At 39.3% G+C, this 16,791-nt stretch overlaps 1 protein-coding gene and 1 pseudogene across 1 annotated transcript in view; both read left to right on the top strand.

Annotated features, from left to right (window-relative positions):
* The first annotated feature begins 1,156 nt into the window (after nucleotides 1-1,156).
* LOC142452107 (U7 small nuclear RNA) lies at nucleotides 1,157-1,223 on the top strand (annotated as a pseudogene).
* A 407-nt stretch (nucleotides 1,224-1,630) lies between these two features.
* The window catches only part of REDIC1 (regulator of DNA class I crossover intermediates 1), a 79,415-nt gene continuing 64,254 nt past the window's right edge, over nucleotides 1,631-16,791 (top strand). The window contains exon 1 of the mRNA XM_075553314.1: nucleotides 1,631-1,710. Coding sequence (XP_075409429.1) covers nucleotides 1,631-1,710 — 80 coding nt within the window. The remainder of the gene's footprint in view (nucleotides 1,711-16,791) is intronic.

Here is a 16,791-nt window from a genome sequence, read left to right as displayed (position 1 = left end):
GAAGTGCCATCAGGCTGCAACACAATTGCATTCACCCCTACCTACCCTGACTTCCTTACCTAGGAGTGTCTAGTTGACAAAATCCCTAACAATCACATATAGTTATTCCTTGTAGATACTGTGGGTTTGATTCCATGCTAATGAATTCAAACTAATATTGCAATACAGGTAATTACATTAATATTTTGGTTTCTCGGTGCATATAAAGGTTATGCTTACGCTATACTGTAATCTATTACGTGGTCAATATTATGAAAAAGTTTGAAGAAATGTGAGAATTATCAATTTGTGACAAACATGTAATGCCAAGTTGTTGTTGGGAATCTGGCAGATAGGTTTGCTCATGCGGAGTTGCTACAAATGTTAATTCCTAAAAAATGCAGTATCTATGAATCACAGTAAAATAAGGCATGCTTGTAGTTTCTACGATCCTTTGTAGTAAGGAAAGAAGCCAGTAAATACCTTGTAATTCACCACTCCAACAGCTTCCTTGACAGTGGTACCAAGGTGTTTCATTCAGTCCCTAATTCATGACTCTTCCCAAATTGGTCAACCTCTCTTTTGGGTCTTGTCATGTACAATATGGCAAAATATTGTTTCTGCGACTCACCAGCCACCTCTGCAGGCCCCTAGCCCTAGATAGGTCAGTTAATCTTTAGCAATTCTTTCCTCATTCTAGTTAATTTTGTAAATCTCTACATGTTTTAAAATATTGAAAGTAAGTAAAACTGTTATACAGGGCCAATGCTTCAGGTTCTGGGTTCCTGTCTTGATTGCAGAGTTTAGTTTCTAAATTAACTATAGTGATTTCATGCAAGAAATAATTTTGCTCTGAAATGATAAATTTACTTACTGTAATTCAAACCAGTTATAGATATAATTAGTTGGTGAACGTTTGCTATAAAGCTCAAAATTTATATGGTAAAACAAACTGATTACTATGGGACATAATCTTATTCTAGGTATTAGTTTCCAATGACTTAGTAGAAAATGGACTATATTTAAAATTATCAGGTGAAGTAAGTTTTGGGGAAAAGGATGACAATTGAATAAGAAAATGTACTTTAGGTTTTGTTTTGGGAAAGGATTTATAGTTTATCTTCAAAACACCAAATACCAGTTTGGAAAATAAATGCATAAGGATATATAAACATAACAGTGTTAAAGCTCTTTTAGAATTTGTCTAACAGGTTTTCTGTCCCACCCCCCTTCAGAAAACCCATTAAAAACAAAAACAAAAAACAACAAAAACATAATACAGCTGTAAATGGCAAAATAAAAATTTGGGTTTAAGGTTTCCCCCTCTCACCCTCCAAAAAAACCTCGAAGTCTTCAGGCCCTTAGAGTTAAATCAAATGATCACAGAAACTCAGGAGCTTTTGCACAGAATCTTAAATTACTACTCTGAAATGCTTCTTATGAGTCAGAATTGACTTGATGACAGTGAGCTCGATATTTTGCGGGCTGTTTCTTATAAATAACGGTTTATTCATATCTAACCTGCAAATCCAAGATATTGAAAGAACATACACAGGAGTGGCAAAACGGAACGGAACGTCAACTTTAGGGATACGAATCTGTAACTTTGCCCTGATCTGGCGTTTTCCTTTGCTGCGTCTGTAGAGCGGCAATGGCCCAACAGCGCGGAACCAACTGTGTCCGCAGGAAGCTGACCACGGGCTCGGCAAGCGCGACCCGCTGTTTCATTAAGTGAGGTCAGCCTCGCCTGGCGCGGGTAGAACGACCTTTTGCCTGCTGTCGCTGGACGGAAACGGCGTCCCTCGTGCTCCCTCATTGCCACTGCCAAGCCCAGCGGGCCCGCCGAGGCCGGAAGTCGCACGTGCGGAGGCCCACTGCGGCGGAAGCGGGGCCGGAAGACCGCGTGCTCCTAAAGACCTCTGACCCGGAAGCAGCCCCTAGGACACCCGCCCTGCCCCCAGCGTCTCGAGAGTAAAGACGGAGACGGCCCGCTGAGGAGCTGCGTACCTGGACCCGTTGCCTCCTGGCTCAGGACGATGAATTGGGTCGGGGGGTCCCGGTGAGTTGCAGTGCAGGGGCCTGAGACCCCTGTACCCCTTAAAATGCTCCCTGTTTCCTAGACCCTCGCTGGGAAGTTTATAGCCTTACTTTCGCGGGAGGAAACATCGTAGCAGCGAGGCCCTCAAATAGTTCTCTAAGCCAGGGTCAAGCCCTTAGCTTCATTTCCTTCTTGTTTTAAAAACAAAAAGGCAAAGCAGCACAGCTTTTCCAGACCCGCGTTTCCAAACGTCCTCTCCCAGCTACTGGGAAGTTCCTCACGACGTCTTAGGCCCCTTTCCGTATCCTTCCTTCTTAAGGAGGCCGCTGCTCCCCAGCCTTCCCTCTGGCTTCTGTTGCCTAATAGGGCTCTCTTGGGAGGGGCTTCTTCGGGAGCGATATACAGTCTCCGCATGAACTCGGAAAGTGTTATGAAAGAGGCCGTTGACCAGGCACTTTTGGCCTGGCAGTAGCTAACACCATAAAGCCAAACGAGTTTATTGTTTAAAAGTGAAGTAAACTGTGCAGTTTTTTTAACCTATAATAACTTAGAAGATAACTTACTTATTTTGGATGAATCACTTAAAGGGTGGTAGGTTGGCAATTATCCTTTATATAAACTATTACTATTGACTTACTGTTCAAGCCCAGGAGGGTAGAAATCATGTGGACCTGTGATTTGGTTTAGATGAAAGTCCTAGACTAGACAGATTGTTTTGTTTGATACATTAAGTCATTACATACAACTTTTGTAGCAAGTAGATTCAAGACAGTTATGATAAAGACAGAATATAATCCTTTAAATTCTAATGAGTGTTATAAAAGGATAGGTAGCTTTTATCTTCGCCATTATTAACTATGCTCAATTTAAAAACATTTGATAGATCTCACATTTTAGAAAATGTGTATCAATTGTTTCTGGTTAATACTCAGTATCATGTGAATATTAAATGAGAGAATTTATATGAAGTTATTTTAAAAATATGTAAACACTATTACTCTTCTCTATATAAGGGTAGGTTAAAAAGTCAAAAGACCTAGGGTTCTAATTCATGCATGTTCATTCCCTCCCAAACAATGTTTGTACAGGTCCTTGTGATTAGTGCATGGCTGAAGTTGCGTTCTCTCAGTAATGCATTTGTCTGAGTCTCCTTATGATGCTTCTAAAAAAGGTCCATTCAGAGCAGTGGATCCCCAAAGATGGGATCTGCAGGGGTAGTTAAATTTAAGGTTCAGAGGATATGGTCACTGGTTTGGGGAATTCATAAGGGTAATCTTGGTATGTTTTTTTTCTTAAGAACATAGGACAGTCATGGGGCTTATTATGAAGAAGTTTTAAGAAAATTGAAAACTGCATTAGTGAGGAAAAAAGCCAGGAAAGTAGAATTTTCTTCCATCAGGACAATACACTTGCTCATTCTTCCAGGGAAGAAAGGGCTGTGATATGACTATTTCTTTGGGATATCTTACCTAACCCACTTTGTCACTTCAGACTTCTTTTGATCTCCAAACCCAAGGAAAATTTAAAAGGCATATGGTTAGAATCATTTGAGGATGTCAACAATGCTGTATTGACATGATGTAAATGGAAGAATTCTTTGGGGGAAGGGTTATAGAGAAGGAAACATCTTTTAGAAGTATGTCGACCTAGATGAGGGATATGTAGCGGAATAATAGCATTACATTTTGATATTTTTGTTTAATAAAGGTTCCTATGATTTTGTCCACCACTTGTCTGGTGGCTTGCATGTTGCTGTGATGTTCGAAGCTGTTTCACTGGAATTTCAAATACCAGTGGGATCACCATGGTGAACAGGTTTCAGCAGAATTCCAGACTATTACCAAATGATGATGAAGGAATAAACTGCTTACTCCTGAGTAATTAGCCACTGAAAACCTTATAAGATAAAGACATTTGAGATATAGTACCAGAAGATTAGCCCCTCAGGTCAAAAGGCATTCAAAATACAGCTGAGGAGGAGTTGCCGCCTTAAAATACAGTCAGTCATAATGACATGCATAGAGTAAAGTTTCCAGACCCTCATTTGCTGATGGTGCAAGACTCAGTGAGGAGATCCGGCAGGCATCCACAAATAATCAGCATGTACAATGTATGAATCTAGAAAGTTTGAAGTTGTCAAAACTGAAGTAGGACACATAAAGATCAATGTCCTTGGCATTATATTGTATGTAGCTTAAATAGGCTGGTAAGATAATTTTGAACAATCATGCCATACTAAGCTGGGAATGACTAATTCAAGAGGAATTACATGATATTACCAGCAAAGAACATTTCGAGATTTTTCTTGAAGTCTATGCTCTGTAACACACTAATGTCTATACACTTACAAGGAAGTCCAGTTGATACAACTGTTACTCAAATTAATATACTAACCACTAAAGTTAGGGATAACTTGAAGACTTCTACCAACTTATTCCACCTAAAATTGATTAAATATGCAACCAAGATATATTTATTGGTGGTTGTAATCCAAAAGTTGGAAACAGGAGGAAATAGTAGTTGGAAAATATGGCATTGGTGATAGAAGCAAAGCTGGAATATGCCTCATAGAATTTTCAGATACCTTTTTCATTGTAAATACCTTTTTTCAACAACATAAACAGCAGCTGTAAACACTGATCTTGCCAGGTGGAACTACTCAGGAATCAAATTGACTACATTTTTAGAAGAGATGATGGAGAAGCTTAATATCAGCAGCCAAAATAAGCCTAAGGGTTGACTGTAGTACAGATCATCAATTGCTGATATGTAAGTTCAGGTTGAAGTTGAAGTAAATTAAATCCATGACAGTCATACTACGATGTTGAGTATATCTCACCTGAATTTCAAGAACACCCTGTGCTTATGAGCTCAATGTGTAATCCACTATACTACTATGGCTCCCTGTTTATAGCTTAAAAACCATTATCACTGAGTTGATTCTAACTCAATGGAATCAAAACTTACATTGGGTTTCTAAGGCTGGTAATCTTTGGGAGAGGAGATATCCTCAACTTTCTTCCACCCCAACCTTGCAGTTAATATGTTAATATTTAGCCTATAGCCCCACCACGCTTCTCTGCTTATAGTTTAGTGTAGGAGAAAACAGAGCATGCCATTAAGTTTGAAAGTGTTTATGATCAACAACAGTAGCACAATGAAGAGACTTCAAAGAGTTAGTGGAAAATTTGAATGAAAAATAAGTGAATAGATAAAAACTGTTCTGGCACTGGCAGGTGAGAACTAGACTGCTAACCACGAAGTTGGGGGATCAAACTGCCCAGCCACTATGAATGAGAAAGATGACTTCGCCCCCCATAAAGTCCTGAAAATCCTACGAACAAGGGTTGTTGATGAGTCAGAATTGGCTTGCTGTCAGTGGGTTTGGCTTTAGGATTTTTATAGATTTCTCAACATAAATTCAGTCGGATTCAGGACACATTTATAAGTGATGATACCAGTTATTTATCCCTACAGGACAGGATCCTGGCATTTTAACCATGTCCGGGCATTTTTTACACTTGCTGAAGTACAATGGGTGCCCTTTTAAAACTTTTTTAAGATTAGGAAACCAAAAGAAGTCAGAAGAAGCCAAATCACTTCTGTAAGGTAGATACTTAGTGATTTCCCATTGAAACGCAAAAAAGTGCTATTGTTTGTTAAGAGATTAGGAGCATTGTCTTGTGGAAGAAAACTTTCTGGTAAAGTTTCCCCAGGTATTTTACTGTTAAAACTTTGGCCAATTTCCTAAAAAACACTCTGATAATAAATAGGGATTATCATTATTTGGCCCTTCAGAAAATTATCAAGCAAAATGCCTTACACATTCCTAAAACTTCCATGGCCTTTGATCTTGAATGGTCAGCTTTTGTTTTGATTTGACCATTTTCACCTCTTGATAGCCATTGCTTTCATTATACTTTGCCTTCAGGATTATATGGAGAAAGCCATGTTTCATCTCATGTTAAACATCTTCAGAGAAATACTAAAAATTTCCATGGAGAACTTTGTTCTAGTATACAAATTACCTGGGTGCAGCAGTTTTGGGACCCATGTAGCAGGAAGTTTGTTCTACTTTTTGTCAGTTGAACTGACTGAAATGTCTTTGGTGTTGGCTATTGCACCTGCTACTATAGTCAGCGGTCTTCAATCAAGTTAATGGTTTATTTGCAAATTGATGTGGATTGTCTGCTCCTTGGCTTTATCTTTAACATTTTTCCCTTTTTAAAGCAAGTTATCATTTCTAGATTGATTATTTCCTTGGGGGCATTGTTCCCATAAACTTTTTGTAAAGTATCAATGATTCACTATTCTTCTACTCAAGTTTCACCATAAATTTGATGTTTGTTCTTGAATATAAATTTAGCAGAATTGATGTAGCTTTACTAAGATTATTTTCAAGCTGATAACCTTCTTAGTTTTTCAACCTAGATCCTATCCATGACTGTTTTTAACAAGTTTGTATAAGTTTATTTTTGTTGCAAAAATTTTGTGAAATCCACATATAGTTTTTATATAGTGTCCATTTTCCATGAACTTTATGAAGATCACTTGTAGAATAGTTTTAGCTGAGTGGTTAGTTAGAGAAGGTAAAGTAAGCTTCAGATGAAGAACGAAGAAGTACTGGGCCATATGATTATATATTTAAATATATAAAATGTGATTGCATGTGTTCCTGCTGGTGAGGTTGGAGAGAATCAAGTACCTTGAAAGGTAAAGAAAGTGAGATTTGGTCTTTGTTAGTTCTCGAGGAGTCATTCTACTTTGGAAGTATCAAAAGGCAGTGTTATTTTATGTCTTTGTTTGTGGTGTTGCTGAGTTAGAAAAATGGCTCAGCTCAGTAGGTTAGACTATAATGGTGAGAGACTCCAAGATAAGGATGCTAATTAGGGCTCTACTTGCAATATAGTCAACTATCATTGCCCTTCTAGCTTTAATTTCTGATGTGATATATTTTAATTCTGTAATTCTATCCATGTGTCTATGATCGCATTTTGGAGGGTGTTCTTTGTTACAGGATTAAGATGGGGTTAGGTCCTTAACTAAACCACACACTTGGTTCCCTTAGAGGCATCATTAAATTCTAAGGTGCGACATTAGACGCCATCCTTTGTTTTCCTTGGATGTATAATGTTACCACCACATTGCTTCGCCTTGTATTTCCTGACTGAGTTTTGGTAGAAACAAGAAGACCTGTTGTGACTTTTGGCTTCTGGTTCTGGATCCTGCATTTAGCTCAACTCTGGCTGCCCTTCGAATTTTGAACTGAACCACTTAAAGATATTTCCTCTAAGTTTTGTGAGTTTCTGTTGGATTTTGTAGCAAATCACAGGATCCAATGATATGAGGGAATATAATCAAAGGAGGAGTGGGGTTGGGAAATGGAGCAGAATAACATCTCTGAAGAGTAGGACATTTGGGACATCATTAGTTTCCAACTCCTTGAGACTTGTCTGGTATTAATCCTTCTAAAAGAAATTACTACCATAGTATCAATGTAATGTGGCTCATTATGACAGCCCTGACACAGGGGAAAATGTGGTTTGGGGAAAAGAAAAACAGGAAAATGAGAGATCTTTGGTTTTTGAATGAGATAAAAGAACAGCGATGGATAAAAGAACCTTCTATGTTAAAGTACAATAGCAACAATTATTCATGGTATAGAACTGGTGGATATAATTTTAACTCCTGAGGAACTTTTTTTTTTTATAAATATAGAAATGCAGAATGATAAGAAAAGGACAAAGCATATAACTCTTTGGTTTTTGTTATCAGTACTGGCTGCCATAGCATATAAAGAGAATTTAAGTCGCACTGAATCAAGTCCAGAACTAGTTCAATCAGATATATGACCTCTACTATTGTAAGAAATCCCACTTCTGACACCCATTACAATACATGGCAATGGAGGTGGACATACCTGACCTCTGGCTTCCATATTGTCACAAGGTGGAGATCATACATGCCCTTATGCTCCCTCCTTTTCCTATTTTGACACCAAATTGCTCCCACAGCACTCCGTTTCTATGCTGGGTTCAATAATTCATTAAAATAACCATATAGAACTCACAGATAATACAGTCAAGAGTGACAAACAGAAAATAAACGGTTATTGGCCCACGGCCACATTGCTCCTCACCCAGCAGCTGATTCTTTCTTCAGTCCTCAGGCTTTCAGGCAGATGGTCCCTTGGCCTTTGCTTCCATGGGCCAGGAAGCCAGCCTGCTTCACAGTTCCACAGTCACAGGCCAGATGAGGACAAGGTACCCTTTAGCCTCAGTGCTGTTCCTCTTGAGTCTGCTTTGTGACAATAGGGAAGCCAGAAGAGGTCAAAAGAGGCCCATTTCTGTTTATTGTACTACTGAACAAAATTTAAATATTATTTCCAGATTCTGATCTCACTACTTAAAAAACCCAGCTTCTGCTGTGATCTTAATAAATTGAGTCCACTCTGACTCAGAATGACTCTATAGTCATTCTGTAGTCACTCTATAGTCATTCTACTCTATAGAGTAGAACTGCTCCATAGCGTTTCTGAGATGATAAATTATTTTAACCTAAGGTAAATTTTAACTTATTAAAACATGGGTAACTTTTATTATATAAACTATATATGCATTATTTAGGCTGGGGAAAAACAAAGAAAACCAAAGATTACCTGTAGTGTTATTTCCTGGAGATAAGCTTTGTTGAAACTTCTTCAATATTAAGCACTGAAATTTAAAATGAGAATCATACACAGCCTTCTGCCATCTCCCTTTCCCTTAACTTTTGAAAATATATACCCAGGCCATGATATATTTTCCAAAAATGTGCTCTTCAGTGGGTGCATTGCACTTATATTCTACCTTGTAACGCTTGATTTTTTTAACTGTTGCTGAACATAATACTGTCTCTTCAAATTTTTATTGTGAATTAGGTGGCGTTTACATTTCAGATCGTTGTTTTGCATTCAACAACTTAAAACAACTGATCCAACCTGCCAGTGGCTTGCCTTGTTTCTTCCTCCCCTTTTGTTTCATTTACCTCTTGTGGTGTATTATGTTCCCGTTCACCCAAGTCTCCCTCTGTCTGCCCTCTAGCCCAGCGGTTCTCACCTCCCTCATGCTGCAGCCCTTTAACACAGTTCCTCATGTGGTGGCGACCCCCAGCCATACAATTATTTTCATTGTTACTTCATAACAGTAATTTTGCTACTGTTATCAATCATAATATAAATATTTGATATGCAGGATGTATTTTTATTGATACAAATTGAACATAATCAAAGCATAGTGATTAATCACCAAAACAACATGTAATTATATATTGTGACATGTTTATTTCTAATTCCAAATAAATGAAATTTTGTTTTGAAGCATGGTACTGTAGCATGGGTAACAGTCTTCACGCCGGGTACTCATATGTGGGTGTATCTGCATGTGGGCGGACCTGCCTGGAGACAGGAGCAGTGTCTCGGTTCCTAAGACTATCAGAAATACGTCTTTTCTGTTGGTCTTAGGCTACCCCTGTGAAAGGTTCGTTCAACCCCCAAAGGGGTCGTGACCAACAGGTTGAGAACCACTGCACTAGCCTATTGCTTTCCCTATCTTCCTTCCCCTCCCACCTCTGAGACCATCAGTCTCATTTGATATGACAACCTTTTCTTCATTTTTTAACAGTGATCTCATACAATATCTGTCCTCTTTGTGATTGATTAAGTCCACTCAGTATAACATATTCTAAATCCACTCATGTTATGAACTGCTTCATAGTTTCATCATTATTGTTTGACAATATCTGATACTCTTTTCTCTCATCGAGCGGCAGTTACGTTTTTCCCATTTTCTTGCTGTTATGAATCGTGCTGTGAAGAAAAGGGGTGTGCTCTGGCATAGATAAGAGCCCTGGACACATGGGATGCAGGACAGATAAAGGGTGTAGCGATACCATGAGGGTAGGGGGAAGGTCGGGGGAGAAGGGGAAAGAAGGGTCACCCATTGCAATGGTAGATGTATAGCAGCCCCTCCCCCCCCGGCATGAACAGCACAAACGGTGAAGGGAGACATCGAATGTTGTAAGATATGAAAATAGTAAGTTTTAATTTGTCAAGGGGTCATGAGGGTGGGAAGGTGGGGAGGGAGGGAAAGAAGCTGATACTAAAGGTTCAGTAGAAAGAAAATGTTTTAGAAATGATGGCAACATATGTACAGAAGTGCTTGATACACTTGATACGTGGATTGTTTTAAGAGGTGTCAGAGCCTCCAATAAAATGATTTATAAAAAAGAAAGAAAAGGTGTGTGCTTATATTTATTCATGCTGTGCTCATTATTTCTGGAGGTTATATAATAAGTAGCAGTATTTTTGGCTGGGTCATACCCAGGTTCTATTTCTAGTTGTTTGAAGAAGCACCGTACTATTGTCCACAGTGGTTGTACTGTCCACTGTCCAGTCTGTCCACACTTTCTAACATCTGTTGTTTTCTGATAGTTTTTTAGAACATTGCTATCTACTCTGTTTTGATTTGTATCTATTGAATGTTTTGATTTGTATCTATTGAATGGCTACTGATCACGAGCATTTCTTCATGTTTGTTCATATGTTTACCAAAGGGTTACTTTGGTAAACTGTTCATGTCTTCTGTCCATTTTTTATTTAGTTATTCATCTTCGTCTTGAGTGTTGAAAATTTCTGTAGATTTTACAGATTCGTTCCTTGTCTGATATGTCATTGCCAAAAAATTTCCCCCTCTCTCTGGGTTCTCTTTTTTGTCTTTTTAAGAGTCTTTATTTTGTCTTTTTCCATGTGTGTTTTTTGTTAGTTTGATAGTGTATTTATGCCATGGCTCCTAGGTTAGTACCCATTTTTTCACTGAAAATCTTTATAGTTGTAAGAATGAACATTTATGTCTTTAATTCATCTTGAGTTCATTTTTGTATATGGGGTGAGGTATGGGTTGTGATTCATTCTTCTACAAATAGAAATATATTTTTCCAACCATTTGGTGGAGATTTTCATCTTTACATTAAATGTGCCTCATTCCTTTGTCAAAAAGTAGCTGTATGTAAGTAGATGGATTTATTTCTAGATTTTCTGTTTTGTTCCAGTGTTTGTACATATCTCATTGTACCAGTAGCAGGTTGTTTTGATTACTCTGGCTGTGTAGCATACTTTGAGATTGGGAAGTGAGAGGCCTCTTAAAATTTTCTTCTTTAGTACTACTTTACTTATCCTAGGTCTCTTTCCTTTCCATGTAAAATTGTTGATGATTTTATTATTAACATTTTATTGGCACCTAATTTACATATCATGTAATTCAGTGGTTCACACAATCATTCACACATATCAAGAATTGTACAGTCATTATCACCATGAGTTTTAGAACACCCCCCTCCCCAGATTAAATCGACTTTGAAATGAGTTGTGGAATCACAACCCTTTCTTGTGCTTCCTTCCCCCTCCTGCCTCCATTGTTTACTCCTGAAATCCCCTCACTCTCTCTATCTCCCACTCCCATCCTGTATCCCCTATAAACCCTTGCATCAGTTATTATCTCTGTGCACCCATTCCTGTTGTGCTTCACAAATTGGTAAACTCCATAAAAAGAATTAAAAACAAAATAAAGTGGTAAGGATAAAGCAACAATAATAAAATATAAACAATAATAATAAAATAATAGTAATAAAATAATAAATAAATAAAACAATAATAAAAAGATAAAAATGAAAAGAAATAAAAGAACACGCTCAATATTTAAAAAGCCAGGGAAGAAATCTTGTTATGGATCATGCAAGAGATTTGTACCTTGAACAAATTCAGTTTTAGTAAATTGGGAGGGAGGTCAACTGACCAAGTATCAAGTTCAATCCAGCATCATCAAGATTACAAAGATCTGTTTCTGATATTAAGCCTATTTGAGACCCTTGCCTGTGCCTGTTGGGCCACAGGTTTAATCAACTAATTACTCTGCAGATGGGTTTTTTGGGTTCCCACTGCCCTCCATAGCCTCTACCAATTGGGTGTTCATAATTTTAACTCTGATACTTTCCCCTTCATCATATTTGAATTTTGTTACTGTCATTGTCGGATCACACAAGCTGATGTGCTGCTTCCATGTGGACCTAGTTGAGTCCTTTCTTAGATAGCTGCTGCTTTGAATTACAAGCCTTTAAGACCCCCGACATTATTCTGATTAATAGCTGGGCACCATCTGCTTTCTTCGCCACACTTTGTTGTTGCACCCTTATCTTCAGCGATCATTTCAGGAAGGTGAGTATGGAGCAGGGCTTGACTAGTTTTTCTGTCTCTTTGAAAATTAATGATGAATGCCCAGTTGGTTTATACCTAAAGAGGTAAGAGCCTTAGCTTTAACAGACATTTGCACACTCCTGTTCATTACAGCACTATTAATAGTAAGAAGATGGAAACAACCCAAATGCCCACCTATGCATCGCTGAAGAAGAGGGTTGAAGCTGAATACCTCATGCCATGTATAGATTTGGAGAACATTAGGGTAGAGTGAAGTTAGTCAATCACAAAAGGACAAATATTGTATGAGAACAGTGTTATAAAAGAAAAAATATCAAGACAGACATTTTCATACCAAAAGAATAAATTTTGACAGTTACTCGGGCTGAGAGGGAATTAGAAGGGAAAGCAATAGGTTTGAGGTTAGACAGGTGTTAACTTGGATAAAAGGGAAGATAGTATTTTTTTTAAATAATTTTATTGGGGGCTCATACAGCTCTTGTTACAATCCGTACGTACATTCATTGTATCGAGTACATTTGTTGCCATCATTTTCAAAACATTTCTTTCTACTTGAATCCCTGGTATATAGGCTCCTCATTTTCCATACCCCCTTCTCTCTCCCACCCTCCCTCATGAACCTTTGATAATTTATAAATTATTACTTTTTTTAATGTTTTAAACTGACTGATGTCTCCCTTGACATGTTTGTGTTGTCTGTCCCCCTAGAGGAGAGTATATGTAGATCATTGTGACCGGATCCCCCTTTCTCCTTCCACCTTCCCCTTTCCCTCCTGGTATTGCCATGCTCATTATTAGTCCTGAGGGTTTCATCTGTCCTGGGTTCCCTGTGTTTCCAGCTCTTATATGTACCAGTGTACATGCTCTGGTCTAGCTGGATTTGTAAGGTAGAATTGGTGTCATGATAGTGTGTGTATGTGTGTGTGAGGGGAGGAAGCATTAAAGAACTAGAGGCAAGTTGTATGTTTCCTCAGTGTTATACTGCACCCTGACTGACTTGTCTCTTCCTTGTGACCCTTTTGTAAGGGGACATCCAATTGTCCACAGATGGGCTTTAGGTCTCCACTCCGCACTCCCCCTCATTCACATTGATGTGATTTTTTGTTCTGGGTCTTTGATGCCTGATACCTGATCCCATCAACACTTCATGATCACACAGGCTGGTGTGTCTCTTCCATGTAGACTTTATTGCTTCTCAGCTAGATGGCCACTTGTTTATCTTCAAGTCTTTAAGACCCCAGAGGATATATCTTTTGATAGCTGGACACCATCAGCTTTCTTCATCACATTTGCTTATGCACCCATTTTGCCTTCAGCAATCATGTCGGGAATCTGAACATCACAGAATGCTAGGTTATTAGAACAAAGTGTTCTTGCGTAGAGGGAGTATTTTGAGTAGAGGCCTAATATCCATTTGCTACCTTAATACTTGACATATAAATCTATGTATATCTATTTCCCAATCATTATATATAAATATATTTATATATGTACATGCTTGTATTTAGACCTGTATAAATGCCCCTTTGCCTCCTAGTTCCTTCCTCTATTTCCTTTTATTTTCCTCTTGTCCCACTATCATGTTCAGCCTTCATTCGGGTTTCAGTAATCCTTCTCAGTTTTGCTCTTGATCAAGCCCAACTAGGTATCCTACACTCTCCTTGTCATTGATTTTAGATCCCTTGTTCCTGGGTTTGTTAACACTCACTTCCTTTCCCCCGCCTCCTCCACTCCCATGTATCCTGAGACCATCGGTCCCATTGTTTTCTCCTCCTGATTGTTTATCCACCTATCTTATCTAGATAGACACACAGAGACAATCATAAGCACAAAAAACAAGACAGAGCAAAACCAAGCAACAACAACCCCCCCCCCCCTGCAAAAAAAAACACAAACCAAACCACCACCACTAAAAAAAAAAACAATGACAAAAAAAAAAAAAAAAGAAAAACCTATAAGAGTTCCAGGTCTGTGTTGAGTATTAGGAGTGTTTTCTAGTCAAGTTTGATGGGGTTCCAGGCTCTGACCCCAAAGTCTATTTTTGGTATTCTCCAGGGATTTCATTGCTTTGCTCCCCTTGCTAGTCTGTTGCACGGCCTTAGCACTTCACTCCGGTGTGGTGGAGTCAGATAGGGTACAATTTCTGCACTGTGCCTTCAGCGTTGACCCTTGTACCACCATGGGTGGGGCCAGTTCTATGGTCCTCTCTGTGCATTGTTTGCTCTGAGCAAGAATATCATCCTTGGGGCTTGGTAGGCCAGGGTGTTCTCCAGTCTCTCTCCTCCCTCTTCGTTTGCTTCTGTGTGCTCTGTTCAGATGTGCCCCTCTCCCTGAGCTATCGTATCAATGCTGTCCTCTGGAGAAAATAATTCTGGGGAGAGGCAGTGGGGTGTGCACATAGTTGGAATTGGGGCCTGCCCCGCAGACCTCTCTGTTGGTTCCCTGCTTCATGTCAGTATGTTGCATTCATGTCTTGGCGCACCAGGTTGAAGCCTGGTCCCTCTCTCCCTCGCCAGTGGAGATATAAACATTACCCTCCCCTTGTGTGGGTTAGTACCCTGTTCCCCTGCTACCCATGTCTTCCTTTCTTTTCTTTCTGTCTATCTTTCCTCCTCCTTTTTAGTTGGCTGCCATGTGTTTCCCTGGATTGGGTCTGGGCCCTGCTATAATACCTGGACCTCACTCCAGGAATGTATGTATACAGTAGCTGTTCACCTATCCCCCTTTTGCATTTTTAAGTTTACCTCAGTGGACTCATGTTGTACTTGTCCTTTTGCACTTGACTTACTTTGCTTAGCATAATTTCTTCCAGTTCATCTCATGTGGTGATGTGCTTCATGCGTTCATCACTGCTTTTTAGGGATGCATAGTACTCCATTGTATATATGTACCACAGTTTTTTAATTCATTCATCCGTTGATAGGAAATTTGGGTTGTTTCTAATTCCTTGCAATTGTGAACTGTGCTGCGATGAATACTCGAGCGTCTGTGGTTTGTTTCTTGCCTCTTGCCTCTTGCCTCTTCTGGATATATACCCAGTAAGGGATTGTTGGGTACTATGATAGCTCTATGCCATTTGTTTTAGATATCGCCAAATCAATTTCCATAGTAGCTGTATGTATCTACAGGGCCACCGGCAGTTCCTATCTTGCCACAGCCCATCCAAACCTGTTACTTTCTGTTTATTTTGAATTGGGCTATCTTTCAAGGAATTAGGTAGTATCTCATAGTTGTTTTAATTTGCATTTCTCTTATGGCTAATGATTGGGAATATTTTCTCATAGGTTTATTGGTCATTCGTATATCTGTCCTTGTGAAACTTCTGTTCAGGCCCTTTGCCCACCTCCCCAGGGGGCAAATTTTTGGGGGGATTTTTAAAAATCATTTTATTGGGGGCTCATACAGTTCTTATCACACTCCATACATACATCCATTGTGTCAAGAACATATGTACATTTGTTGCCATCATCATGCTTAAAACATTTGCCTTTTACTTGAGCCCTTAATATCTGCTGCTCATTTTCCCCCTTCCGCCCCACTCCCCCCACCTAATGAACCCTTCATCATTCATAAATTATTGTTTTGTCATATATTACGGAGGCTGTACGTAGATTCTTGTAATCAGTTTCCCCTTTCTACCCCACATACTCTCTACCCTCCAAGCATCACCACTCTCACAATTGGTCCTGGATTCCCTGTTTTTCCAGTTGCTCTCAACCTATGTACATCCTCTGGTCTAGCCAGATTTGTAAGGTAGAATTGGCATCATGATAGTGGGGGGGGGGGGAGCATTTAAGAACTAGAGGAAAGTTATATGTTTCATTGTTGTTACCCTGCATCCTGACTGGTTCATCTCCTCCCCACAACCCTTCAGTAAGGGGTGTCTAGTTGGCTACCAATGGGCTTTGAGTCTCCACTCTACACTCACCCACATTTTCAACGATAGGATTTTTTGTTCCTTGATGCTTCATATCTGATTCCTTCGACAGCTCATGGTTACACAGGCTGGTATGTTTCTTCTGTGTGGGCTTTGTTGATTCTGAGCTAGATGGCTACTTGTTTACCTTCGAGCCTTTAAGACCCCAAACACTATATCTTTTGATAGCCTGGTACCCTCAGTTTTCTTCACCACATTTGCTTATGCACACGTTTGTCTTATTTGGTCATATCAGGAAGGTGGGCACCCATTGATATGATTTTTAGTTCTTTGATGTCTGATAACTGGTCCCTTCTGCACCTTGTGGTCAGACAGGCGGGTGTGCTTCTTCCATGGGCTTTGATGCGTCTCAGCTAGATGAATGCTTGTTTATCTTCAAGTTTTTAAGACCCCAGATGCTATATCTTTTGATAGCTGGGTACCGTCAGCTTTCTTCACCACATTTCCTTATGCACACATTTTTCTTCAGCAATCGTGTCGGGAAGGTGTACATCCTGGAATACCAATTTAATAGAACAAAGTGTTCTTGCATTGAGTAAGTGCTTAAGTGGAGGCCCAATGTCCCTCTGCTGCCTTAATGCTAAACCT

Source organism: Tenrec ecaudatus, chromosome 6 (assembly GCF_050624435.1).
Source record: "Tenrec ecaudatus isolate mTenEca1 chromosome 6, mTenEca1.hap1, whole genome shotgun sequence".
In the NCBI taxonomy this organism is placed as follows: domain Eukaryota; kingdom Metazoa; phylum Chordata; class Mammalia; order Afrosoricida; family Tenrecidae; genus Tenrec; species Tenrec ecaudatus.
The sequence above is the reverse complement of the archived record's forward strand: the minus strand, read 5'-3'. Positions and strand labels throughout refer to the sequence as shown.